The sequence below is a fragment of the Dunckerocampus dactyliophorus genome, chromosome 21 (genome assembly GCF_027744805.1).
Source record: "Dunckerocampus dactyliophorus isolate RoL2022-P2 chromosome 21, RoL_Ddac_1.1, whole genome shotgun sequence".
NCBI lineage: Eukaryota > Metazoa > Chordata > Actinopteri > Syngnathiformes > Syngnathidae > Dunckerocampus > Dunckerocampus dactyliophorus.
The window spans coordinates 12,189,760-12,217,232 of NC_072839.1; the positions used below are offsets into that span (position 1 = coordinate 12,189,760).

The 27,473-nt window shown below is 41.9% G+C and overlaps 1 protein-coding gene across 10 annotated transcripts in view; it reads right to left on the bottom strand.

Annotated features, from left to right (window-relative positions):
* Nucleotides 1-6,115: 6,115 nt before the first annotated feature.
* eya1 (EYA transcriptional coactivator and phosphatase 1) overlaps nt 6,116-27,473 on the bottom strand; it is a 48,137-nt gene continuing 26,779 nt past the window's right edge. For all 10 annotated transcript variants that reach the window (XM_054766032.1, XM_054766031.1, XM_054766029.1 and 7 more), the window contains 7 exons: nt 25,237-25,326; nt 15,262-15,320; nt 13,632-13,792; nt 13,398-13,512; nt 11,671-11,792; nt 11,251-11,351; nt 6,116-8,245 (listed from right to left, as the gene is read on the bottom strand). In XM_054766032.1, the coding sequence (XP_054622007.1) occupies nt 8,165-8,245; nt 11,251-11,351; nt 11,671-11,792; nt 13,398-13,512; nt 13,632-13,792; nt 15,262-15,320; nt 25,237-25,326 (729 nt within the window). In that variant the 3' untranslated portion in view covers nt 6,116-8,164. The remainder of the gene's footprint in view (nt 8,246-11,250; nt 11,352-11,670; nt 11,793-13,397; nt 13,513-13,631; nt 13,793-15,261; nt 15,321-25,236; nt 25,327-27,473) is intronic.

Consider the following 27,473-nt stretch of genomic DNA (forward strand, 5'->3'; position numbering starts at 1 on the left):
AGTTGAGAGACACAGTCTCTCTAACGTGCCCTGGGTCTTCCCTGGGTTCTCCGACTGGTCGGTTGTGCCCTGAACACCTCCCCATGGAGGCATCCAGGAGGCATCCTGATCAGATGGCTAAGCCACCTCATCTGGCTCCTTTCAATGCGGAGGAGCAATGGCTCTACTCCGAGTTTCTCCCGGATGACAGCGCTTCTCACCTTATCTCTTAGGGAGAGCCCAGCAACCCTATGGAAGAAACTCATTTTGGATGCGACCATGGTCTTACCCAACGCTCATAACCATTGGTGAATGTAGGAACATAGATCGATCGGTAAATTGAGAGCTTTGCCTTTCAGCTCAGCCCCCTCTTCACTACAGTGGACTGACTGATGCAGAGTACGAATCACTGCAGATGTGTATGTCCTGGTAAAAGACCAAAATCCAGGCATCCTCTGACTTTGAGTATACAGCTTCCATCCTAGTGTTTGTGGGAGGAAATCAAAGACCTTGGCAGTCTTCTGGAACCCATGAGATCAAGAGTCATCCGAGTCCCTGAACCTGAGTGTTGGGCATTGCGGATATTTACATCCAATTTCTTCAGAGGCCTGGAACACCTGGTCTTGTTTTAAGTCTCCAGGAAACGCCTTAGTTTTTATGATTTGGGGTCAATTGTCTTCTCAAGGAGACCCAACTATGGCACTATGACAATGTGGCACGCTTTTTGGAGAATGGTCCGACTCGTAGGTTCCTCTTTGCTAGTAGGATACCTGGCGGGTGGTCCCAATCTGGAGGGCGCCCAGAGATCGTCAAACAATTGTCTTCTTTGGGAGAATCCCTTGACATTAAGGCATCACACGTTCCGGTTTAGAGATAGTTCTTCTGTTGGTCACCCTGCAGCAGGGTTATCGGTGGTGGTCCTTAAAGAAATCCCAAAGTTAGCCGTAAGTAAATCAGTGGTTGAATTTTTCAGGACTTTTTTCTACTTTTGGACCATTTTTCTGCTGGTTTCCGACAGCACATTATAAAGAATGCAGATGATATCGTATTCTCTTCGGCTCAGTGAGGAGCAGTTCAGATTTAGCAGGACTGTGCTGAAGACATGACAGAGACTAATAGCTTTCATTACTCACCTCTCGTGGAGAGGTAAACTAATTGAAATGCTGTTACCTGTCAGGCGGCCAACCATCATGGAGGAGCAAGAACATGCAGGAAATGAAGCTCCATCTCCAAATAAACTGTGCGTCTTTGTCGAGACAAATGTCTTTTCAAGGCCTAATGCTCTCTAAAATGTGTTAATGTCATGTAAAAAGTCTTTCAGAGGAGGGGGGCTCGGGGGTGCTCCAGCTCAAATGTGGCTTGGGGAAGAAAAAGGTCCCCCCCCCCCTTCCAGTATAAAATACCAAATCAAATTATGTCTCTGGCCCAGCTGCCAGTGGCCATGGAGAGAAAGAGGCTTTAGGTCTTAGTACCTTTTTGTGTGACAAGAGCCATTACTGAGGCACCATTATGGCGGCACACAGCAGCAGATGAACAGATGGGAAGTTGGGGGGACAGTCAAGGTATCACAGGTGACCTTTCAACCTCAGAAGGAAAACAACTCACCTGTGGGTTGATGTGGAGATGGATCCTATTTCTAATTGGAAACATGTCAAATATATATTTAAAAAAAGGGCAAAATGTTTTTTTATGTTAACCGAAAAACACTAACCGGGGTGTACGCAAACCAAGGTTCCATTGCATTGTCCACAAATCTGTCTAAATTTGTGTTAGGGAGCATTCATAACTCATAATTCATCCACCTCACAGGTGTAGCATGACAGCATGATTATTATTGCACAGGTGTGCCTTAGGTTGGCCACAGTAAAAGGCCACTCCAAAATGTGCATTTTCCAGTAACTGTATGGAAGGTTGCTTTAGATTTTCTTGGGAGCAAAATAAAAGTGTTGCGTTATTTTTGTTGAGCGTCCTTTACGTGTGTTCTTTCAATTGTATTTTCTATTTTTTATATGATTTACTTTTTATTTTTTACCCAGTAAATTGTTAGCACTGTTATTGTTAGTTAACAGGATAACACAAAAACCTTTTTTTTATATTTAAAAGCTCATTTTTCCACATGAATGATGCATTTTAGTGACCACATAGCTGTTTAACGGAGATGTACTGTACATCGGTACAAGTCTATTAAGAATTCATGCCCTTTATTAAAGAACAGGAACACTAACCAACCAGGTGAAGTGGTCACACCTGCACACACACTTGCATGGACACACACACACACACACACACAAACACACACACCTCATTTTAGTTGCATGGAATCCAAAAGTGATTGCCGTGTGAAAGACCCTCCTCCTGCACTGAGAGTGCGTCTCCGGTTACGAGGTCACACACAATTAGAGAGAGAGGATCAGACAGCTCGCTGTTGTCATGGTGCAGTCACACACACACGCACACACACACACACACACACACACACACACACACATGCACACACACACCTTCGAAAATGTACTGCGTGTATGCAAACATACAAAAAACAACGCTTCCTCCTGGCAGGACTACTCCTATATGATCTAAAACGTCATGTATTTAACTGTTAATGGACTTCCTTGCTGTCATGGTGGTGCAGTGAGGACACGGCTGGCGAGGGCACGGGCCGGCTAGAGATCTTATCCACGCCGCCGTCCTCTTAGGTTACCTGCATTTTTTAATTCAGCGCACTGGGAGCAACAATGACGCCTTTATGAGCAGCGTCACCCTCTACGTATTGTGCTCCACAGTCCCCGCTTTGCTGCCCTCAGTCTCCTCTTGGATAAAACCGCTCTCTGCGAGTCCTTGATAAAATATGCACTGAAGAGTGATGGACACTGGAAAGGGTTGTGTTTGTGGGGAAGGGGAAAAAGGAGGGGAAGCCTCGGTTTCCTGTCCCCCAAATACCCAGCTCCTGTCTGCGGTGCAGGTACACAAAGCCCCCCTTTAGAGGTTCTGGAGTGGGGCGGCAGGATGAAATGATGGTTCACAGATCTGCTGTCACCTTTCCTTCTCCCCCGCCATGTTTGTTTACATTCTCCCAAGCCTTCTTAGCGTTTTCTGGTCAGGCCGCTCCTGATTGCCGTATTCCTGTCACCGAGCACTCCCTCCATTTTGTCCCCACTCTGGCCGGCCCGCTCCGTCCATCCGTCTCCTCTGTGTCCAAGTACTGCTTCAGTCTGTCCTACTTCAAGAAAAAGTGCGGCAGACCAAATATTTCATTAAATAAGGCAACAATAATGTTATTCCTAATCTTTTTGTTCTTTTCTCTCTATTTGTCCCCTCTTAAACCGAGCTAAAACAAGCACTACCACGCCATATTGTTGCTTTTTGCCCTCCCTTTCCTTCTGTCCCCTCTTCGCCAAAGCATTAGCAACTCATGTTGTTGACGTCTTTTTTAAAAATTTCTTTCTGTTCTCTTTTCTCTCTTTTGCGCCGTCCCCTCCTAAACCGAGCTAAACCAAAAACTACCAAGCGATGCTGTTGCTTTTCACCCTCCTTTTCCCTCTGTCCCCTTTATGCTAAAGCAGTAGCTAGCGATGACTGTGTGTCCCCTCTTAAACCAAGCTAAATCAAGCACGAGCAGGCGATGCTGCTGCTGTTTTTTATTTCTTCATGTTATCGTTTTTGAAACACTCTGTCCCCTCTTAAAATTAGCATGAACTAGCAGGTTATGTTGCTAATGTTGCTATGTTATTGTGTTTGGTTCTCTTTATGTCCCCTCTTAAAAATAAGAAGCTAAACTAAGCACTAACAGGCAGTGTTGTTGCTATTTTCAGCCCCTGGTCGGTCCCCTCTTAAATCAAGCTGGACTCACAAAGCTTTTTGCCCTCCTAAAATCCCAGGTCTTACATAAGCATATCTCTCGTAGCTTTTTGTTGTTTTGTTCTCATTTTCTTTTAAAATTCAGACCAATTTTCAGGGCACGTGGATCCTGCAAATGTGGGTTTGCAGCCCTGAATCAACCAGGAGGGCCTCGAACAGCAGAGGACATCTGAGCACCCAAAAATGGTAGCAAAACCCGCTTTTCCCGGAGTGAGTGCGCCCTTAGAAATTCCCCCGCCATCCTCTTCCTGTCTCGATTTGCCAACATCTGCTGGCTCCACAGACTAATTCCCCCTCAAGTTGAGACACATTAGCCACCAGGAGGAGGCCTATTAATAGGCTCGTAAAAAGAGATGTGGCAGATCATGTTTTTGAAAGGGGGAGTTTGATATGCATGTAATACAATATAAGTTCAATTGTGATGCACAGTCAGTGGCCTCCAGTATGGAAATGTGCATGAAATCACCGTCTGGGCAACCCAGTAAATCACCGCTGGCTTGTTTATTATTGCTCTACACTTTTATGGCGGGTGGGTGCTTTGCTGGGACGTCCCCGTGACAGGACCTGAACAGGAACAAGAAGACGGACCCCCATTTTCTCCACAGGTGGTCCTGCATGTTGCGACGCTTCGTAGTTAAGAACGCGATCCCTTACGTCAGTTAAAAATTTGTCTTTTTTTTTCAGTCACAGATAACATTGCTGATTAGTTAACATTGTGCACTTTACTGGCACACCCGAGCGCGCCAAGGAAAAGGAAAGCCACAGAAGTGAAAATGAACAATATAAAAAGCTCAGAGAGAAGAGAAACGCCCACCAATATTGTCGCCGCCATCATTAAGGATAAAGATGACTGAATGCTAATGAACGCTAATGAACGCTAAAGGGGTCGTGGATTCTGTGCGTTGTTACAAGCATCCGGGAGGATCGTTCCACAGTAGCCTTTCACTAAAACTTGATCATCTCAGACTGGGAATGGGACTCGTTCGTAACCTGAGGACTGCTTGTAGTGTGTCTGTCCCTTTAAACCAAACTCTAGCTTGATGTTGTCTTTTGTTGTTGGTTTTTGTCGTCTCTGTCTGTCCCCTCTTCAGTCAAGCTAAATCAGGTGATGTTGCTGTCTTTTGATGACTTCGGGCTCGACTTGACAACATCATCAAAGACTTGCGACACGACTTGGACTTTGACATCAGTGACTTTAGCCTTTAGATTTTCAGTGTGTGTTGAATAAAGCGTGTCCCCATTCGAAGTATTCAACTCGCGAGTCATTTCCAGCAAGACACCAAATTTTCCCACAGAATCTGCCCCATTGAATGCACCTATTAACATCCAATCAGGTTTAAGAACAAATAACAAGGGTGCGGCTTACATTTCTGTGAGCGCCAGACTGCTGGAGAGTGGCAGTGATCAACAAGGGGGTGTCTCAACATGCGACCGAAAACAATTTCATTTGCATTCGCAAGTTCCGAGGTCATGGTGTTTAATTTTGTTTAATTATCATTTATTTACAAGTCATTAACACTGCTTATGACTTGTAAGGACTCGAAAACGTCTAACCTATGACTTTGGACCTGACTCCACCTCTCTTGTCTTGACACTTGACTTCTTGACTTGGACTTGCATGTCTTTACTTGAGATCTGACTCGAAAAGACTTGACTTACTTGAGACTTGCAAAACAACGGTTTTCTCCCACCTTCCTGTGCTACTAATATGAATTGGATTGAATGCATATTGTCAATCGACTAACACATTTCATTGCGATTAATCACATTTTTGTCCATAGTTAACTCAATTAATCTCAGCTAGAAAGTCTTTTGTTTTTTAATCTATAAGAAGTAGGGATGTAAATCTTTTTGTGGTACACGATTTGATACAATAAAACACGATTAAAAAAGGGTCTATTGAAAAAACAGAACAATTCGATACAGTGTCCAAACGAAACGATTAAAATTTCCGTTAAGGCATTAACTTTGACAGCCCTAATGCATATATATATATATATATATATATATGTAATAGTGACAAAATGCATTCAAAGGGTGCCTGTAATTCCAATTTAAAGCCACATTTCGGTGTGGATTTTAAAAGATGGGATCAGCATGCATGTGGCCCTTGCTGTTTGGTCTAGACGCAAACCAGCTCCAGTTTCGATGTGCTTCCTGGAGGGATTAGTTGACTTGTGACACGGCGGGCCACTTAATGGCCATATTAAATATAACAAAAGAATGTTTAGCATCCAAAATATGTGCACTGGCAGAAACAAACATTGTGTACTACTTCACAAATCTGTTTTTATTAATTTAAACACAAATAATAATGTCCAAAAAAAAAAAAACAACAAAAAAAACCAAAACATCTGTACACATATATTGCAGACACAACAATCCGTTTCACAATGAGGCCCGTGTCGCGTGACGCTTTTCCAGTTTGCAACATTTCAAACAAAAAAAAAGAAAAGAAAGTGGTGTTTCGCTATAAAACGTCGCTCTGATACCCTATTATTTTGATCTAGCAGCAACATGTGGTTGTTTCAGATCGCACAGATGGAGGGAGGGTAACACGTAAACATGTGCAAAAAGAAGAGAAAAAACTGTTTTAAGAAATTCACAGTGGGTAGCACATGTATGTTCACCGTAGCGGCTTTTCTCCCTGCGGTCCTTCGCTGGCCACAGAGGAGGAAGGTGGGGGGGGGCAGAATGTATTTATTATTACGCTACATCATACAAAAAAAGAGTGCTTGTATAAAAAAAAAATATTTTCGTCCAATTTGACAATTTAAGGTGTTGTTACGCTTGTCTCATCCGAACCAGATTACCGTGTTAAATGTTCGTTTCTTTCACTTTTTATGTGCTGGTTTTTCCCGTCAAATCCCTGCGAGGATGCAGTTCAAGAGCACACCAGGCCAGTTTTATCGCACCATGCTTGAGCAAGCGTACTGAGACCACTTATTCAATAGACTTTACACTAGCAGGGACATTGCACCAGTTTTTAAACGAAGCGTGGACACAGTTTAAGGGCCTGCATGTGCTGTGCTCCTGCTTCAGCAAGCCTTCAAGTGCTTGAATGACACTGGACCAAATAAACGGCACTAGCAGAAAAATCGCACCGGTTTTAGCCGAACCTTAGGGGCACACGAGGTCATACCGTACTTCAGCACAGCCCTTGCACGTGCTTGTCCTTGAGCAAGTGTGCTGGGACTGGCTCTATCAGGGTGTATTCGAGCACACTTGACCAAACGAACAGCACTAGCACAGAAATTGCACCAGTTTTAACCAAACCGTTCACGTGTGAAGACAGTTTAAGGGCCAGTTCTACCATACCGTGCTTCAACACGGCCCCTGCATGCGCTCGCACATGAGCACTGCTTGATCGGTGCTGCACCAGTGCTCCAGCGATAACCGCACTAGCGGAGAAATCGCACCTGAGCGCAGCCTGGGCCTGTTTTATGGTGCCGTGCTCGAGCATGTGCTGGAGCAAGCGTACAAAGACCACTTCTTCAAGTTCAGCGCTCGAATTGTAGTCTTTGCACCAGTCCAGTCCAGTCCTATCGTACCGGGGTTGACGGCATGTGCTCGTGCTCGAGCAAGCATACCACGAACCATGACTTTGACATCACTCTTAGCTGATCGTACTATGAGCTATGAGGTGGGAGGAGCGTCCGTGCTTGTGCTTATGCGTGAGCAAGCACACCAATTTTGGTCTTGACAAAACACGAAAAAGTCTCATTATCTACATTTTTTTTTTTCACTGAACAATCCTGGAACACATCAACACTTTGCAAGCTTTTTTTTTTTGTTCCATTAAAAAAGCCACCTTTGAAGAAGAGCACATGGATATAAGGAAGGAAGGAATAGTCCAGTGATTACAAACTTTTACACACGCACAAAAAAAAATCCTCTGTACACGATTGTCTCAGCTTTGTAAATAAAGTCTTAAATTATTAAAAAAAAAAGCCCCCCATTATTCCTCCAGCTGGAAATGTCTTGCCGCCGTGGAGGCTCCTTCTCACAAAGTCCATAAATAAGAAGCCATGGAGGAATCACCAGTAGTTGCCGTCAGTAGTCCAGCTCTCCTCACAGGTGTCCATTCACAGGTAGCATGGCTGGAAAATTCACCTCTCGTCGTCGACAACAACAAAAAAAGCGTTAAGACAAAGTGTGACCGGGTGTCAGCACGTTGGTTGTTCCTCTTCCTGGGAAGACAAGACGCCAGTGGGCCTTTTTTTTCGGAACCATCAGGGGGTGGAGGTTTGCGAGCAAGCGTGGTGGGACGGATTCTGGAAATAAACTGGAGCAGGTTTTTCGTTTTTTTTTTTCAATACGATGTTGGCTACAAGTACTCCAGGTCCAGAGCGTGGTGGAGGGCCATGAGGTCCGAATGGCTGGAGATCCTCCAAAAGGGCATGTTGTGCTGAAATCACACAGGAAATAATGTCACTTCCAGGGATCTCAAACATCCTATTCACAATGTAAACTCCTGTTGCGAGTTGAGCGTCCAGCTTGTACACCAAAGCCTGGTGGATGGAGTGAGGTTCCCCATGCATGAAAAGTTAGCGCATCAATACATCTGCCTCCTCTCCACTTTGGCACCTTGAGAGATGATATTTTATAGCAGCTGTCGCTTGTTTACGATGTCACATTGGACTTTAGCTCTGAGCCTCAGCTTCCTCTCTGCTGGCCTGCAGTTACCTGTGCATCCACAATAGGGAAACCTGAGTCGCCCCAGAATGAAAGGTGCTCGTCACAGGTGGATTGGTGATCTCCTCTCTCCCCTCCGTGGAGACCATTAAGCCCCCTAAGCTTTATCAGAGGTAAGGCCCCCTCTCAGGCACATGTTCCGCTTAAGAGAGCCTGCATTGACCCTTAAAAGCTCCTTGGCTTTTTTTCTTGTTTTGTAAATTGTCTTTGCTTTTAAAAGTTGAAAAGGCAGGAGATTTTATCTGGGCCGCCTTCTCCTGCGCCAATCGTGTTAAATGACGGCAAAAAATACCACGATTTAATGAAAGGTGTGCACTTTTTTCAACATTTTTTTTGTTATTATTATTATTATTATTTACATTTGTTGAATTTTCATACAAATGTTAATAATGATTTGATAAATTACTATTTTTTTATGCAAACAAAGTATTTAGAACAACTACTACTTAAAATAATAATAATAAATAATAATATAATAATAAAAATAATTTAAGAAATAGATAAAACATTATCAAATAGCACATACGTTATTATTATTAATATATATTATTTTTTATGTCACTATACCAATTTGATATCTATTTTATATCAATTTTAATAATCTTATAATGTTCTATTTTTATACAAACATGTACTACCACTACTATGACTACTACTATTACTACAAATTTATAAATAATATAATATTTTCAAGTATATAATAATAATATAATGATATAAATAAAAACAATATCTTAATAATCGTAATAAAAATGCAAAATTTGTCTATGTAAATACATTTTGCAGACAAATATGAATCATTCTTGTCATTTTCAGTTTTTATTCAAAAGAACAGTATTTGCTTCTATCACTATGAATAATCATAACAATAGTGCAGCTGAATAATAATAAAATAAACCCCCCCAACATGAAACAGGTTGAGTAAGACATGTCTGTCTTCATGCATGTTTTTCCTTCCAGTGATTGAAGTCTCCTTTATGTGGAGGCCTTCAACATGACTCAAAGGGGCCGGTCTAGCGTTACATGTGCAGCTTTCACACAGCTGAGGGTACGGAGCAGGAATATATAATTATGTCACCCCCCCGCCCCCCACTCCTCCCTCCACTACTCTGTAAACCTGAGATGGCGGAGGAAGAGCGCTGATTACACACTACAGACTTTCCCTCTTGTACTCGGATGCCCTGTAGGAGGATACATGAAGGGAAGTAATGGTGGAGGAGGAGTGTTGGCGACATCTGACAGCTATGGCTGCCGTCTAATCCTTCATGAAAAATTCCTACGTTATGGGCTGAGGTTTACTCGCCTTGTTTTAGGTTGGTCCTCCACTTTAAAACAACAAATGAGGAGAACGAGGATCTCCTATATTTACTTCTCGGCAAGCGCATACATTTTATCCAAGGGGAGATTGAGGGCAGCTTGAAAACGCAGCAAAGGGGAGATTGTGGAGTCTAGTACACCAGCATCCACAGTGTAAGCTAACATATTTATTTTGGGTTGCTTTGGTTATCCTCAAATGTTACAGCAAGGTGATACATTTTATTCAAAAGGACACTGAGGGCAGCTAGAAAAGGCAGCAAAGGGGAGACTGTGGAGTAGAAATTTGCAGCATCTACAGTGAAAGATAACATATTTATTTTGGGTTATTTTGGCTATCCTCAAATGTTTTGGCAATGAGAGATTTTATCCAAGAAGAGACCGAGGGCAGCTAGAAACCGCAGCATGGTGGAGACTGTGGAGTATAAAACTGCAACATCCACATAGTAAGTTAACGTGTTTATTTTGGGTTATTTTGGCTATCTTCAAATGTTACAACAAGGAGGTACATTCTATTCAAGAGGAAAATGAGGGCAGCTAGAAAACGCAGCAAAGCGGAGACTGTGGAGTATAAAACTGCCACATCCACATTGTAAACTAACATGTTTATTTTGGCTATCTTCAAATGTTATGGCAAGGAAGTACATTTTATTCAAGAGGAGACTGAGGGCAGCTAGAAAACGCAGCAAAGTGGAGACTGTGGAGTATAAAACTGCCACATCCACATCATGAACTAACATGTTTATTTTGGCTATCTTCAAATGTTATGGCAAGGAAGTACATTTTATTCAAGAGGAGACTGAGGGCAGCTAGAAAATGCAGCAAAGTAGAGACTGTGGAGTGTAAAACTGCCACATCCACATCATAAACTAACATGTTTATTTTGGCTATCTTCAAATGTTATAGCAAGGAAGTACATTTTATTAAAGAGGAGACTGAGGGCAGCTAGAAAATGCAGCAAAGTGGAGACTGTGGAGTGTAAAACTGCCACATCCACATAGTAAACTAACATGTTTATTTTGGCTATCTTCAAATGTTATGGCAAGGAAATACATTTTATTCAAGAGGAGACTGAGGGCAGCTGGAAAACACAGCAAAGTGGAGACTGCGAAGTCTAATCCTGCAGCATCCCACAGTGTAAGCTAACATGTTTATTTTGGTTATCCTCAAATGTTATGGCAAGGATACATTCTATCCAAAAGGAGACTGAGGGCAGCTTGAAAATGCAGCAAAGGATACTGTGGCATCAAGCACTGCAGCTTCCAGTTTATTTTGGATTATTTTGATTATCCTCAAATGTGACAATCTGCTCGACCAATGAGTGACGAGCAGTGGTCTCAAGCGACCTTATACGGTATTGGTACCATGCAGGGGAAAAGATGCTTCCATCTGAAAGTTTCTCACCTTTTTTGAGCCTTGCTCCTCCTCCACGCCGTCTCCGACCACGATGTAAACAACTTTCCTCCCGAATCGTTGAACGACTCTCTCGAAGCAGCTCTCTTTACCTGCAAGGGCAAAGCGGCGGATGAGCGCGACGTTGCAAAAGCAACGCAAATGGAGGGCAAGGGGTGCTGTTTATTTTGCATTTGAAACAGCGAAGCAGGGAGGATAGCGGAGGCGTGGGGGGGGGTGGAGGATTGTCGGGGTTGCGAGGGCTTTCTTGCTGCGGAATGACATAAATGTCTCCAAGTGGTTTCATATGCAGAGGCCTGAGGAGGCCCGGCTCCAAGAAAATAATCCCAGACTGATGAGGACGACTTCTTCCCAGACGAGCATCATCCCATCCATAAACTGCACAACACACCATCAGAGAAACAAACGTACCTATTTTGGTTGCGCTATAAATATTTTCGATAGGAAAGACGATGCCCAGGCCGTAGAGCAGGACCTTGGCCAGGGCGGGGATGAGCTGCGTGGTGGTCACCAGGATATTCACGCAATTCGACCTGCAAGAGAAGAGCGCAGATGTCAGCGCTACGGTTTGTTTGAAGAATGCTGGTGAGTATGGATTGATTTATGACAGGGGTGTCCAAATTGGGGCCTGGGGGCCATTTGCAGCCCGCAGCACATTCTAAGAATTTAATTTCACAAGAAATACAACAACAATAGTAAAATAGTAAAAATGGAAAAACAATACAACAATAACATCATTTTAGACAAAACAAAATACAGTGGTCATTTTTGGACAATTAGGTTGGGAAAAAAGTTCTAAAGTTCAAAATGTTATGGGAATAAAGTCATAATATTAGGAGATGAAAATTTACCAAAAGAAAGTTGACATAGTTGAAAAATAAAAAAAAAAACAGCAGAAATGGAAAAAAAAAAGCTGTAATTTTACGAGTCAAAATGTTAACAGAAAAAAAGTTGAAGCACAACTTTGAAATTTTAAAGAAAAAATATGTTTTTTTTAAGTCGTAATGTTATGAGAACCAAACAAAACCAAACCAAGTTGCCATTTTTGGAAAATTACATTGGGGGGAAAGTTATAATATTACGGGAATAAGGTCAAAAATATTCTCACAATGAAGTTTAATATTACAAGAAAAAAATGTACAAAAAGAAAGTTGAAATAGTTGGAAAATAAATTTTAAAAAAACAACAGCATAAATGGAAAAAACAGCTGTAATTTTATGGGAATAAAGTTAAAATATGAAGACAAAAATGTCAAATAGTAACGAGAAAAAAAGTCGCAATTTTCCGAGAACACACTCGGAATATTATGAAGAAAAATAATGTCATTTTAGTAGCATAAAGTTGAAACATTAAAGAAAGAGATTTTTAATTTTTTTTTAAGTTGGAATATTCCGAGAAACAAAACAAAATAAAGTTGTCATTTTTGGAAAATTAGCTTAGGGAAAAAGTTAACTAACAGTCAAAATATTATGGGAATAAAGTCATAATATTCCAAGAAGAGAATTTTCAAGCAGAAAGTTGAAATGGTTGGAAAATTTAAAAAAAACAACAACAGCAGAAATTTTGTAATTTTATGAGAATAAAGTTAAAATATTAAGAGAAAAAAGGTTAGTTTTACGAGAACAAACTCGTAATATTACGAGGAACAATAATGTCATTTTAGTAGTGTACACTTGAAATATTAAAGAAAAAATATGTTTTCAAAGTCCTAATATTATGACAAACACACAAAACTAAATAAAATTTAAATTTTTGGAAAATTAGGTTGGGGAAAAAGTTATAATATTATGAGGAATAAAGTCAAAATATTACGGGAATAAAGTTACAAAAAAACTGCAAATATTATTGAGAAAAAAAGTTGAAATATTTGGAAAAAAACCCCGCAAAAATGGGAATAAAGGGGCAAAGGCGGGTGTTGATAGTAATAATAAGCTTTTTTACGTACAGTGTATCACGAAGCTGAGATATAAAATACATACCGTATAAGTGCTTAGCAAATCTGCATGTGCTGCTTTAAAAAATATCAAAGTGGCCCTTGCATCCTTTCATTTTTTTCACGGTGGAAAAAGTTTGGACACCCCTGATTTCTGCCACATGTATGCGTGGTATGGCTACAATTTCCCTCAGTGGACTTTTACCTTGAGTGGATTAATGTTAGTGCTTTCAGTGCCAGTGTTAACCAGGAGTCCGTCAAGGCTTCAATTTCTGCTCGCAATTGCAACCAGGCTTCCCTCTTGGCCGGGCCCAGGAGACCTGAAACGTATAGGAACATTGTTTAGCTTGGACCGGCCCTTCAAATACCCCCAAAATGTTCAAAGTGTCCACAAATACACTGAAGGACGGCTCTTTTTCGACTTATTGGGGGGATTTACCTCCGACGTTATTTTTGTAGGTGGTGTAGATTTCTTTCACCCGTCTGTAGCGGAACGCCAGCTTTCTCATCCAGTCCACTCCGCCCCTCACACCTGTGGCCAGGCATAGGTTGGCGCTGGTCGCCGCTGCGTGGAAGCCGTCTGCGCCGAAGTTGTACGTACTGAGGGGAAAATTAGAGACAGGGTCTGTCAGCGCCATCTGGCTTATAGCGGAGCGATAAACACCGTCCGTTCTGTGAAGCTGGTTGACTTCTACGTTGTTCTAAAATACATTTTAGACACGAAATAATGTCACGTGAATTAAGTGTACCGTCAAAAACAATTTTTGAGTAACATTTTAACATTGCTAACTGTCATATAAGTGAAAAGAGCAGTTACATAACTAAAATACAGTAAAACTGCTCACCGTTTGGTGACACATGATACAAAATTAACGTAAAAAAATGTTCTCAACTAACAAATGTATATTCTAAAATCTGACATTATGCTTCTTAACATAAGAGAAATAAAATAGAAGTTAAATACTGTACAATAAAAGTAAAACTGCACACCCCTTGATGACACCTGAATCAACTATGCATTTTAAACTAACAATGTATAGTCTAAAATCTGAGATCGTACGTCTTAAAATAGGAGAAGAAAAAATAGAACAAACAAGTGACACCATTTAGTTTGTTTTCAGTGTAATTACTTTGCTTATTTTATGTAACATATTACTTAAGATGAGCAAATTGGTCTCACGTAGTCTGAAAAAAATACATTGTGAGCAAAAAAGCCCATATTAGCAGTTTTACTTTATTTTACTTTTATTTTACGATGTTTAACTTTCTTCTTCCATTATTTAAAAAAGTATATTTTCAGATTTTGGTCATACATTGTTGAAAATACGTATTTTTGACCTTAATTTTGTGTCAGCTATCATTAAAGGATGAGTAGTTTTACTTTTTAAAGTTTTATTTTAGAGTATTTCATTTCTCTAGTCTTCTTCCGTTACTTTAAGAAGTATAATATCAGATTTTAGTGTATACATTGTTGAAAATACGCATTTTTGACCTTAATTTTGTGTGAGGTGTTATTAAAGGGTGAGTAGTTTTACTTTATTTTACTGTAGTTTTATTTTACAGTATTTGATTTCTCTTTTCTTCTTCCGTTACTTTAAGGGGTATAATTTCAGATTTGAGTCTATACATTGTTGAACATACGTATTTTTGACTTTAATGTTGTGTAAGTTGTCATTGAAGGGTGAGTAGTTTTACTTTATTTTACTTTTATTGTACAATGCAGTGTTTCATTTCTCCTTTTTTCTTAAAATCGCAGATTTTAGCATATGACTTAATACACATGTTTTACCTTATTAAATATGCATTTTGAGGATTTTTGGTATTAAATCTGGCTCGGATTTCAGTGTTTGCAGTACAGGAAAGTAAAATGAGTTTATGTGTGTTATGTGGTGTAAACACAGCCAGACGCTGACCTATGAAGTCCTATGACGTTCCATTTGTGGTTCTATGGTTATCACCACACTTTTCTTCTATTGCAAAAAAAACCATGTCCTTTTCGGACATGTTGAATTGTGTAAGTGTAAATGTGATGTATTTTCTGTTGAAAGTAAACTAAAGCAGTGGTTTACCTGAGATCCTGGCCGTTGTCATCAGAGGAGACGTCGTCGATATGTACCTGGTCACATTCCTGGTTACATAAAACAACAAAAAAAAAACATACCATGTTTAGTGGGACTCCCCCTACAACCACACCCGACCGAAGCAGCGTTCTATTTTAAAATTTGCACAGGCTTCATTTTTGCGTGGAAGAAAATTGGCACTCCCGAGGACACATAAGTCATTTTTCAGCAGAGAAAACACAGCCTGGCATCGCTTGGACGCCTTCATGTTGAAAGGCCTCATCCAGCAACGTTCTGAATCAGCACATGCCGTAATTCTTCCCATGTGCCCTCCTCACCAGCGCCGTCTAAACAAAAACTAACCTCATCATCAGTCAGGACGGGCTGAAATGCAGCTGTCACTAGGGGGCGGTCTGGAGTCGACCGCAACTCTTAAGAGCATTTAAGCGCACTGATGTATATAAATAAAGCAGACTGTACGTATAAAGGGCCTTGGCTGTAATAGTCCAACATGTGTGCACTCTAGTCTTCCCTTTGGCTCTTCTTGGAAAGCTCCACGGATTCTTCAGCTCCTCGCTGATTCCGCCGGCACGCCGTAACACAATCCAGACTTTCTGGTAAATGTAACCTAGTAGAAAAATTGAACCTGATGCTAACCGCCAATGAAATTATGACCCCTGATTGCTGCCGCACCACACACCATCACAGCCCCCAGGGCCAGCCGGCCAGCCAGCCGGCCAGCCAGCCGGCAAAGGAGTGCAGGCTAAAAAATCTGCTATTAGTTTTCCATTTATAGGAGAGTGGTGTGCTAGGGCCTCAACTGGCCCCCCCATCATCTTCATATAAGTTGTTGTCTACCATCTAGAAGTGACACAGGAAGTGATCAGTAAGTGACGTGGAGTAAGGGGGGGATTAAATAAGCTCTGCTTCTTCCTACTCCTTTTCGGACATATTGAATTATGCAAGTGTAAAGATGTCATGTTTAAAAATATAATTTTGTTACTCATGCTCAAAAATAAACTGATCCATTACCATTAACTGCTGTAAATAAGCTCAGCTTCTTCCTACTCCTATTCAGACATGTTGAATTGTGCAACATGTGATGTTCCGCACGATAACTTGGTTAAGCATGTTCCAAAATAAACTATACTCACAGTAAATCAGCTCAGCTTCTTCCTACTCCTTTTTGGAAAGGGTGAATCGTGCAAGTGTAAACCTGTAATGTTAAGCATGTTCAAAAATAAAGTCAACCATAATTACCGTGAACAAGCTCGGCTTCTTCCTACGCCTTTTCGGACATGTTAGATTGTGCAAGTGTAAACGTGATGTAACTTTGTGAAGCACGTTCAAAAATAAACAAAAGCATTAGCATAGCCGTGAATTTACTGCAAATAAGCGATGCTTCTTCCTGCTCCTTTTCGGACATGCGATGTGCTTCCTTGTTCCAAATAAACTAAAAACCAAATATTTAATGCTTCCTTGGTCCACCTGTTTAAAGTTATGTGCAAAGTATTAATTTTGCATGTAATCCAGAAAGGAAGGCAAATCATTTCCTCCTGATTTTTTACGCTTTAAAAAAAAGAAAAAAAAAAGAAGTTTCACCCGGCTGTTAGGACACCCAAACACTTCCTTGTTTTCAGTCAATCTATGTGCGCCCCTACGCTGACGTTACTGCATTCCTCGCTAGTGCTAGAGCAGGGTAAGGGTAAAGGCTTTCGACCGTAAACCTTTTTTATTTTACTGGTTCCCCTCCGAACAAATTTTTCATCTCCCTGGATTTGCGGGGAGGAGGGGAGGGAGGGGGTAGCGAGGTGAGGAGAAACTCAAACCAGCTGTTCTTTTAACAGAATTAAAATCTTGACCCCCACCAACCCCTGCTCTAATGCAGCAGTTCTCTCGCCAAGCCTCTCCCCGGCAAGATCCAAAGAGGAAAAGACTTTGACCCTGTGACCCCTTCCCCCCCCCCTCCTCTCTGGGGCTCCCCGCACCCCGATAAGGTAAAGGGGTGGAAATGGAGGAGAGGAAAGCCAAAGTGACCTCACATGGAGCCTTGCGGTCCACAAGAAGGACTACCGATAGAGATACGTACATGGGGCGGACCTGTTTCCTTCTACCTGGCAACATTTGCATTAGAAATGAAGGGAAATGTTCCGGAAAAATAAGGGAAAATTAGGCGATTTTTTTTTTTTGGTGCTCGTACTGTGGTGCAACTGTGTTATTTTACTGGTTGAGAGGATTAAAGTTAAACTACGGGAACCTGTTAAAGCGGAAGGACGCCGAGGCAAAATTCGAGTAGTTTTCTGGTGAAAATGTGAGGGTTGATCGATTGATGCTTTCCTTAAACTAGGCAATTTTTGTTGTTGGAGTAATTGCTGGCATAAAGTACATTGCAGATATCCTCAAAGTTTTATAATCATTAGATAAATAAATAGTCATTTTACGGGCAATTAATTAGGTGCCTCTGCAAAGACGTTTTGCTTGATGGCGACCATGTTTTTCGACCAATCTTGCTCAGATTTTACATCCGCGTGCTTGTTGTTCCCCGGAAGAGGTGTACCAAATTTTGTGGTGATTCAACCAAACAACCCGAAGTTACAAGCGCATTATTCCGTGTGAGAAACTCCAACTCAATCCATCTCACGGGGTCAAACTTCGGGGGTTTTAAGCGTCGGAAAATAATAGCACAGGCACCACAGTAGGGGTACATCCAAGAGTTAGCTTTCACAAAGAATCCCAGCATACTAGTTAATGGTTTTAGCAGCAGATGCACGTTTAAGAAAAAAAAACAACAACAGCTCCTCAGGTTCAGCACCTCATAAAGCCTCCATTGAGAGACCTCCCGCTCCTTCTCGGACAACCGGAATGTCACAATTAGCCAGTAATTAGCTACTAATGAAGCAGGCCCAATCACAAGACCACTTATCTGGTCGGGGATGATTCTCAGTTTGGAGTGAGGAATGATTCCTACGTTGATTGGCTGACTTAGGATCATGCTTCATGCCCACTGTTACACTTCCCTGCTGGGCCGAGCATGAACCTCTGCACCGGCTCCCTGGGAGGAAGCAAATGCAGGAGGTGGTCGTGAGTAATGTCGTACAGTAACATCTTACGCATACTCATTAGGAGCCACTTCTGAAGGCCTCGTAAACACCACACAGCCAGGCATGGATGTTGTGCTTGCAGGTTCAGGCCAGTTAAGTACAGTCGTATGCTGGGAATTTTACTGACTGATAGCCTCGGTGAAATGTCGGGTGGACTCTGAAGGAGGTAATGCCTCCCTGGATGCCAATAAACGTAGCACATAAGTAGCCTCAACAATGGCGGACTTTCTCAGAGCCTTTTGAACATCTCTTTTCCATCCATGAAGCCCCGCACCCGCCCGGCCGCTTTTCACCAAGGATTCTCTAAATCCTACAATCACCATTAACGTATACCAGATGTTCCTACTGTACTCGGCTACGACTTGACTACTTTCTGCGAGGTTCTTTGTGCAACAACGCAAAGGAACGAGGAAAAAGCACTAATCATTGACGGCAGGATGCCTGCGAATGAATCAGTCAACCTCTGTCTTTCCACTCGTCTGCTCAAAACTTTTCAGCAGGGAGGAAGCGATCAGAGCCTTCTTTGTTCCCCTGGCATCTGTCATCGAGCAATCAAGTGATGACGGCCCGAGTCTTCCTGTAGAGAGAGCTCCGAGCGGGGACTGCAGGAGCGCCGAGAACAAAGCGAAGGTTAATCACCAATGCGTGTCAACAAAACACTGAGCCTATTTGTCCCGTTTCCTGTCGTTATTTCCTAATAAATTCATGTCTAGCCTTTGTCCCCGTTCGATCGGTCGGGTGTGCGATAACGCAGCCGTCATCACGGGATTCCTAATGCCATGTGAAAAAGCCTCATCCATGGTTCGCAGCCCTTCAATGCTGACGCTCCACCGATAGAGGCTGTCATTTACCGACCCCCACCCCCTCTACGCCCCGCTCGGTGACCCCCAGCATCTTTCCCCCTGTCCGTTCCCACCACAGGTATGGCAGGGAGGCGGGTGGGGGCTGTGATTATACCTAGGGGTCAAACACAGGATGTGGGGAACAAAGGGAGAGTTCTTCGGAGCTATTTCATTCCGATCTGTGCTTGAACAGTTACGGAATTCAAACAATGGGGCCAAACAAAGTATAAGGGGCGGGCGGGATGCATGCTGGTTGGACAAATATTCACAGAATCACAGGAGAAGAGGAGAAACACGTCCTTTTGGAAAACAGCATTCTGCATTTTCTCTCACCAGGTGAGCTCCGTACCGCAAAACGTGTCTTTTCCAGGCGCCCTCGACTCCTGCTGGTGCCTAAACAAACAGCGATGGGACGCTGAGATGAGGGTGGTGGGGCGAGGTGGAGCTCCTTCCCACCGGGTTGTTGTGAAAACCTAATTTTGTCTCTCTGTCGTCGTTCCAGAGATTCAATTTGAAATTCGAACGTGATCACACCGAAGGAAGCCAATCGTCGTGAAAAAAACACATCATTAGAAACTCTTCTACTCCTGAACCGCTGCACGTAAAAGGGTGAAAATTTGTCAAAACACGCACCCCTACTGTGTTGCCTGTGCTATTATGTTTCGTACAAATACACCACTTGGTGGTGCTGTTATTAAACCCTGTAAATCAGATTGACTTGAAATCTCGGTGCTCTACAAAACACCCACTGTAACTTTAAGGCGTTTGGTCGAATCACCACGAAATTTGGTACACACCTTTAGGGAACGGACAAGCACACGAATGTCAAATTTGAGCGAGATTGGTTGATAAACATGGCCGCCATCAAGCAAAACGCACCTAACTAATCGTCCATAAGTCACTGACTGTTTGTCAAATGACTACAAAACGTTGAGGATATCTGGAAAACACTAAAATAATTCTATTTTTTTCGTCCACGGGAATTTTAACGCAGACACTTCAACTTTAAAACTGATTTTGAGTGTTTGCGCAATCAAACCGATTCACCGAGAAGCGCAGCTGGTCCTTACTGGGAATAAATTCCCAAACAGGCCAAAAAACACAATAAAGCTCCCACTAATGTGGAATCGCAAGCACGGGATTTAACTAGACGTAAAACCAACAGACTGGCCCGGGCGCTAAGAGACTCCGGAGGCCTGTAGGAGGAGAAGCTAACCGTGCAATTCACAGCATCTCTCATTAACAAGGCAGAGTGCAGGTTTCCAGCTATAAAAAGCAGGCAGCTCATGGAGTCACAGGGTTGTTCCACGGATGTGTGGAAGTGGCCTCCGCCATGGGCCCCGGGTGTGTGAAGCATGCTTGGAGCGCACATGCATGAGAGTGTGAAGGGCTGTTGTGCACGGCACAGAGGCATCGGCGGACTAATTGAAAATGTTCCCACCTTTGGAGACCTCTCCCTGCCCCCTTTTCCACTTCCCCGTGAGTGGTTTGCCCCCGTGCCCTTTTATCCTTCAGACCGGGAGTTGTTTTCTCACCCGGGGAAGGAGGGGGAGATGGCCGCCCATGTACCCCACTGAGAGGAGAGCACCGGGGGGATTGGCCAACACTAGATAAGGCCCCCGGTTCCCACACAGAAAACTGCAATTAATTGAATTTTTGAAACAATTTTAATATTTGTATTTTATCTTTAATTGGGCGATAATGTTACTGATTACCAAACAGGAACACTATTTCTTTCAGGGCTTTGATTCATTCTTTGGTTTATGCACAGCAAGGGCCATTTGCAGCCCGCGGCTGTTTTTTCATTGGCCCATGGCACATTACAAAAATATAATTGAACAAAAACAACAACAAAATAAGTAATATTAGAAGAATAAAGTCAAAATATTAAGAGAAATAAAGAGAAAAAGTCGTAATTTTGCAAGACAGTTGTGTCAGTTGTGATATTATGAAAAAAAAATATTATAAAGCCGTAATACTATGACAAACAAACAAAACAATGAATAAAGTTGTAATTTTTGGAAAATGAGGTTGGGTGAAAAGATAAAGTCAAAATATTAAGCCATAATTTCGAGAAGAAATTTACAAGAAGTTGAAATAGTTGGAAAATTGGGGAAAAAAACAAGAACAGAATTTTGAGAATAAAGTCAAAATATTGTGAAAAAAGTTGTATTCTAACGAGGAAAACGTCACAATATTACAAAAATAAACTTGTAAAATGATTAGGAAAAATTATGTCATTTTAGTAGCATAAGGCTGAATTTTCTTATTTTTATATATATTTTTAAATATATATATATAATACTATATTTTTTATATATTTTTTAATATAATGAGAAAAACAAAACAAAAAGTTGTCATTTTTGGAAAATTATGTTGGGGGAAAAAAGTTACTATTAGTTAATATGACAAGAATAAAGTCAAAATATTATGGGAATAAAGTCATCATATTACGAAAAGAAAATTTGCAAATATTATTTAAAAAGAAAGTTGAAATACGTGTAAAATTACCAACAAAAAAATACAGCAAAAATGGGAAAAAAATAGCAAAGACCAAAGTTTATTGTATTATATTGTATTATTATTATTATTATTATTATTATTGTATTATATTTATTGTTTTATTGTTTTGTATTAATTTTACACACCTTTAATTATATTTTTCTAATAAATACATACAATGCAAAAATGTAAGAAATTCTGAAAAATATTTTCATTTAAAAGTTGCTTGAGTACATTTCACATTTTTTTGTGAATCGGAACAAAAATGTGTAAAAAAAAAAAAAAAAAAAAAAAAATTCAGACTGCCATTGCTCTTAGCCGGCAGTCAAACAGGAAGGTGCAGCAAAATATAAAAAGAGATCCAGAAAAGAGGTGAAAAGGGAGCGACGTCAGGCTGAAACTGATCCCTGTTGACCCCTTTGGCATGCCCCCTTTCTTTTTATGACTTTCCTCTGCGTCGTCACTCACCAGCTCCATCAACACACACGCACACACACACACACACGAGTGCACACCGGCTAAAAGTAGACTTCCGCATGCAGAGTACAATGCCAGTTATGCTGTGCCGATCACAAAAATAACACCCAAACGAGGTTTAAAAACGTATAATGGATTTGATTTGTGCACTGGCTGCGGCCATATTTAATGTTCCTCCACATTGGCTGGCAGGACACCAGTGTTAAGACTTAGATGGACCCCCTCGCGCTGCACTGTTAGGCCACTGACTCTGCACCTGTGTTTCTGCACAGCCTCTGGGGTCTCCCTTTATGGCTCCGACTAAATTAGATGGACCATATGCATTTCTGCACATGCTTAAATACATAACTGCTGTTGGCTGCGGTATTTATAGTCGCACTCCGTTTAGCTCGATCCACCGATGGACGACTGTAAATCAGCGGGAGAGGAAACACAACTGGTTAGGCGTTGCTGAGATGTGGCACTTAACACTCGGAGCGCCCCGGCTCGGTTTAAGAGGAGAGATCGATACGACTTCAACAGAATGTCGCTCCTCCGGTGCAAAAGTCTCAGAAGAAAACAAGAATGCGTTCGGTTTCTTGGGGAAAAGCACACCAATAACTTGCCAATGTGTCAGTTTGATCACACTTGAAAGGAATCCCAACACAGGACAGCTGTTGAGCAAAGCCGCATTCACAGACGGAGCCCTTTTGAAATGCGCTGTTAAAGAAATTGATTGTGGGCCGCATGAGGGAATATTTAAGCAGCCAATTGCAGCCAATGAACTTGATCATGACGTTTGGACTCGGCGCACACCATCGTCGACGTTCTCGCTCTCTCGCTGTGCCGGGTTTGGCTCCATGCGGTGCTGACTAATGAGTCCTGGCACGGCGGCCGCACATCTCTTCGCACTTTAGTATCAAACAAAACATTTCCTCTCCCGTGAGGTCAGCAGAATGCGGCATGAGATCGCATTCACCGGGACAAAAAAAAACGACTATAAATCACACAGCGGCTACTTTATTAGGTACACCTGCGTGTGCTTATGCAATCCAGTGCGATCAATACTAATTCTGAATTTTTGGGAGGGTTTATAGCATGCAGCACTGTGCCGCAGTGCAGTCATTGAACACATTAGCCACAAAAAACCCATAACTTATTACAACACCAGTAATGCAACACACATTTTTCAAAAACAAAAACGCCGGTTGTTAATGAGCCATGGATGGTTTCTACATTTGCAGGATTGTTTTTAGTACGTGGGAGACAAATGTCGAGACACGGAGACAATACTGCTGCACGTAATGCGCAAATAATGCTAAACTTGGAAAAAAATGCTACTTGCAAATAACGTGACTCGCTGGGTTCCTCACATGATGTAAGATCATCTTTATTACTGTTGTTCGCGACATCCGAGTAGCACCTGGAAAGACTCGCATTATTCTGAGGTAGGTGCTGCTGTTCTGGCTAACCTCATTACCATTTCAAACAAAACAGGAGTATTGTAGGGAAATAGAGGCAAGTAGCAAGAAACACTTTGCAACCCCAAACATCAACATGGGAGCACATAGCACGCAAATAACTCTACTTGGAAATAATTCTATTTGCAAATAGCGCAACTCGCAGCTTGTAAAACAGCGCTATTTACTCTCCTGAACATAAAATTAGAAGCACATAACATGTAAACAAAGCTTCTTGCAAATACCTCTACTTGCAAATAACGCTACTTGCGCATAACGCTATTGCACTAATTGTTCCCCGAACATAAAAATGGAAACACGCAAATAACGCTAATTTCAAACAACACAACTGGCTACTTGAAAATAACGCTTGTTTTTCCCACGAACATAAAAATAGACGTCCATAACACGCACATAACGCTACTTGCAAATCGCGCTGAACATAAAAATGGACGCATCGGCCACACACGTGACGCTACTTGTAAATAACGCTGCTCTCTACTTGAAAATGACGCTAATTGCTGCTCCGTAGGTAAAAATGGCCACACCAAGCACACACATAATGCTACTTGCAAATATCACAACTTTGTGGGTAAGACGGTATCTCCACATCACGCAAGATTATCTTCGTTATTGCAGTTGACGACATCTGAGTTGCACCTGGTAAGACTCCGCACATTATTCTGAGGTAGGTGCTGCTGTTTTGGTTAACGTCATGAGCATTTAAAGAAATGTAGGACTATTGTAGAGAAATAAAGACAAATGGCAAGAACCACAGAGCTCCCCCGAACATAAAAATGGACACGCATAACACGCACATAACGCCACTTGCAAATAACACTATTTCCAAATAATGCTACTTGCAAATGACACTACTCGCTACTTGCAAATAATGGTCATTTTCCCCCCCAAACATGAAAATAGATGCACATAATGAGCAAATAATGTTACTTGTAGATAACACAACTTGCAAATAATGCTACTTGCAAATAACGCTACTTGTTATTTGCAAATAATGCAGATTTTCCCCCAAATATAAAAATGGACGCACGTAACACGCACGTAATGCTGCTTGCAAATAACGCTACTCGTTAGGTGCCAGCAACAAACATAAAAATGGATGGACATAGCATGCGCATAATGCCACATGCATAAACATAACGCTACTTGGAGCAACTGGTAAGACCCCACACGTTATTCCGAGATAGGTGCTGCTGTTTTGGTGAACTTCATCAACATTTAAAGCCCAGTTCGAGACGCTCTCGTCTTCGCTTGGCCTGCAGACGAGACATCGAACGACACACACGTGCAACAAGCGCGAGGGAGGCCAAGAGATGTGGGAAGCAACATGTGGCGTAGGTGGACAGCGACACCAAACACACAGCATGACATGCAGACAGACAGACGGAGCGGCCGCACAAAACACTAAAGCCTGACAAATTGCGCTCGCCCGCTATGCGAGTGGGAAGGAAGAGGGGGCGGGGGGTTGGGAGACTGACAGCCCATGTATAAGTCGGTGTCCCTTGGGGTGGAAAAGGTAATGCGTCTCCAATATGACAGGCTTTTCCTAATACGCTTATGGACTTCACTAAATCATAGCAAGGCAAAAAAAACACGTCTCACCTCTAAGTCGTTAAAGAATAAATGCGTGTCGGCCAAGTTGAAGATCATCTCTTCCATCCGTAGTCCTAATGATACTGATGATGGTGGGTCCTGGGGGGAAAAAGATACAAAAGCAATCATGCCATATGTGTCTTGTCACGCATTTTTTAAATTTGCATTTGTTCAACACAAGCAAGTTCGCTCCTTGTAAGCCATTCAAATCATTTCCCGGCAGGCCTTTCTCATAAAAGAAGACTTGAAAGTGTGTTTACGACGCTGCAGAAACGGACCAGGATCGTCATCAGAAAGGCCACAGACTGGAATGGACGCAGTAAAAAAAAAAAAAAAAAAAGCATGACTCTTCTCTGGAGGGGTGGTCGAGTCAGGAGGATTGCGGGGGTCGTAAAGTCCTCCTCCGCATTCTTCAGTCACTCTTTGCCAGTCGCAACTTTTGACAAAAAGTGAACGAATGAAATCATGCAATGCGACACGTGTAAGTAAGACGGGGGGGGGGGCTGAAGTGAATGTGTTATGAATGAATGAATTATGAAGATACAGTATATATTACATTGTCACCTCTAACACGCAGCTAAAATGCCAGTGTTTTATTCAGCATATATTGACCTACATTGAATTGCTTTTAGCATCTTTGATGCACAAAATGCATCAAAGTGCCCCCCCTGCTGAGAGATAAGACCTGGAGAGGAGCAAACGCGATTGTAAATGTGTGAAAAAATGAATAACCAACAGGCGCGTCACTGAAAACCCCCTTCAAACTCCAATTAGCAGATTGCAGCGGATGCACCAAATGCCGAGATGCAAGACAGTTCTCTTTTTCTTTTTTTTCTTGCAGCTGCGTCGGGAGTGAAAACAGGCCCGGCAGGAGCAGAAGCAGGGATTACCAAGTTAAACCACCTGAAGACACACCTGAGCTTTCTACTGATTAGCTGTCGTAGCCTATAGCGCTTAGGTTTTCACTCAAGATGACAGCAGAGCAGCCACACAAGAAGCTCAATCCCCTTCCACTTCTGGAGGCTTTAGCGCACGGGGTGTGCAAGGTGCGGCCCGGGGCCCATTTCTGGCCCTGGGCTTGTTTTTTTTTTGTGTTAAAAAATGTAAAAAATGAAATCACAAAGGAGGATTATGTTGATGTTTACACTGGAACCTAATTTCTTGTTATTAATTTGTTCCAAAAGGTTAGACGAAAACCAAAACATACAAAACCAGAGCCAATTTTTCCCATAGGAAATCCAATTAATCCTTTCCAGACGCCCAAAAATAGATTTTATAAGGACTAATTATAGCTTTACATGCAGAAAACAATGTGAAATAATTATAAATGATGAATGGACGGCAGTTATTTTTGATGCAGACTTCCTGTCAAATTCAATCGATAATAATAACCAATAAGAATAGACGTAAGACGCACGTAATGCTACTTGCAAATAAAGAGACTTGTAAATAGCTCTACTTGCAAATAATGCTAATTGCTCCCTGGAAAATAAAAATGGATTCATATAACACACAAATACATTAATGCTACTTGCAAATAACGCTGATAGCTCCCCCAAACAGAAAAATGGACGCACATAACACGGAAATAACGCTACTTGCAAATAACAACACTACTCGCTAACGGCAAATAATGCAAATTTTCTTTCAAACATAAAAAAGGATGCATGTAACATGCACGTAAAGCTACTTGCAAATAATACTTCTTACAAATAACACTTGCAAATAACTCACATTTTTCCCTCCAACCTAAAAATGGACGCACGTAACACGCACATAATGCTGCCTGCAAATAACGCTAATTCCAAATAACGCTACTTGCAAATGCAAAACATGCAATCTTATTGTTGATGCGGACTTCCTGTCAAATTCAGTAGTGTGTCACCCTCTTTATCAAATTGCTGGCACTCACAACTTTCTTTGGCCCCATGGCGGGTTATTTCGTGAGTCAGCAATGTGTAATGTGCTGGGTTTGGCTCACTCGGATACGGAAAAGGGCAAACGGACTGTTTCTGACATTTTGTGGCATGTACGGAGCATGAATTAGCATGAATTAGCGCCATTGTAATTTCTTTAACGAAAAAAAACTGCTTGCTGAGGTGAAATCTAAACAATCAGCGAGGAAATACAAGCTGGTGGTCCTCCGGCACCACCTGCCTCGAGTCGTCAGTGCCATCCACCGCCCCCCCATACCACCCGCCCCCCCCTCGTGTCCAAACACCCCCGCATCTCCACCTCCTTTAAGC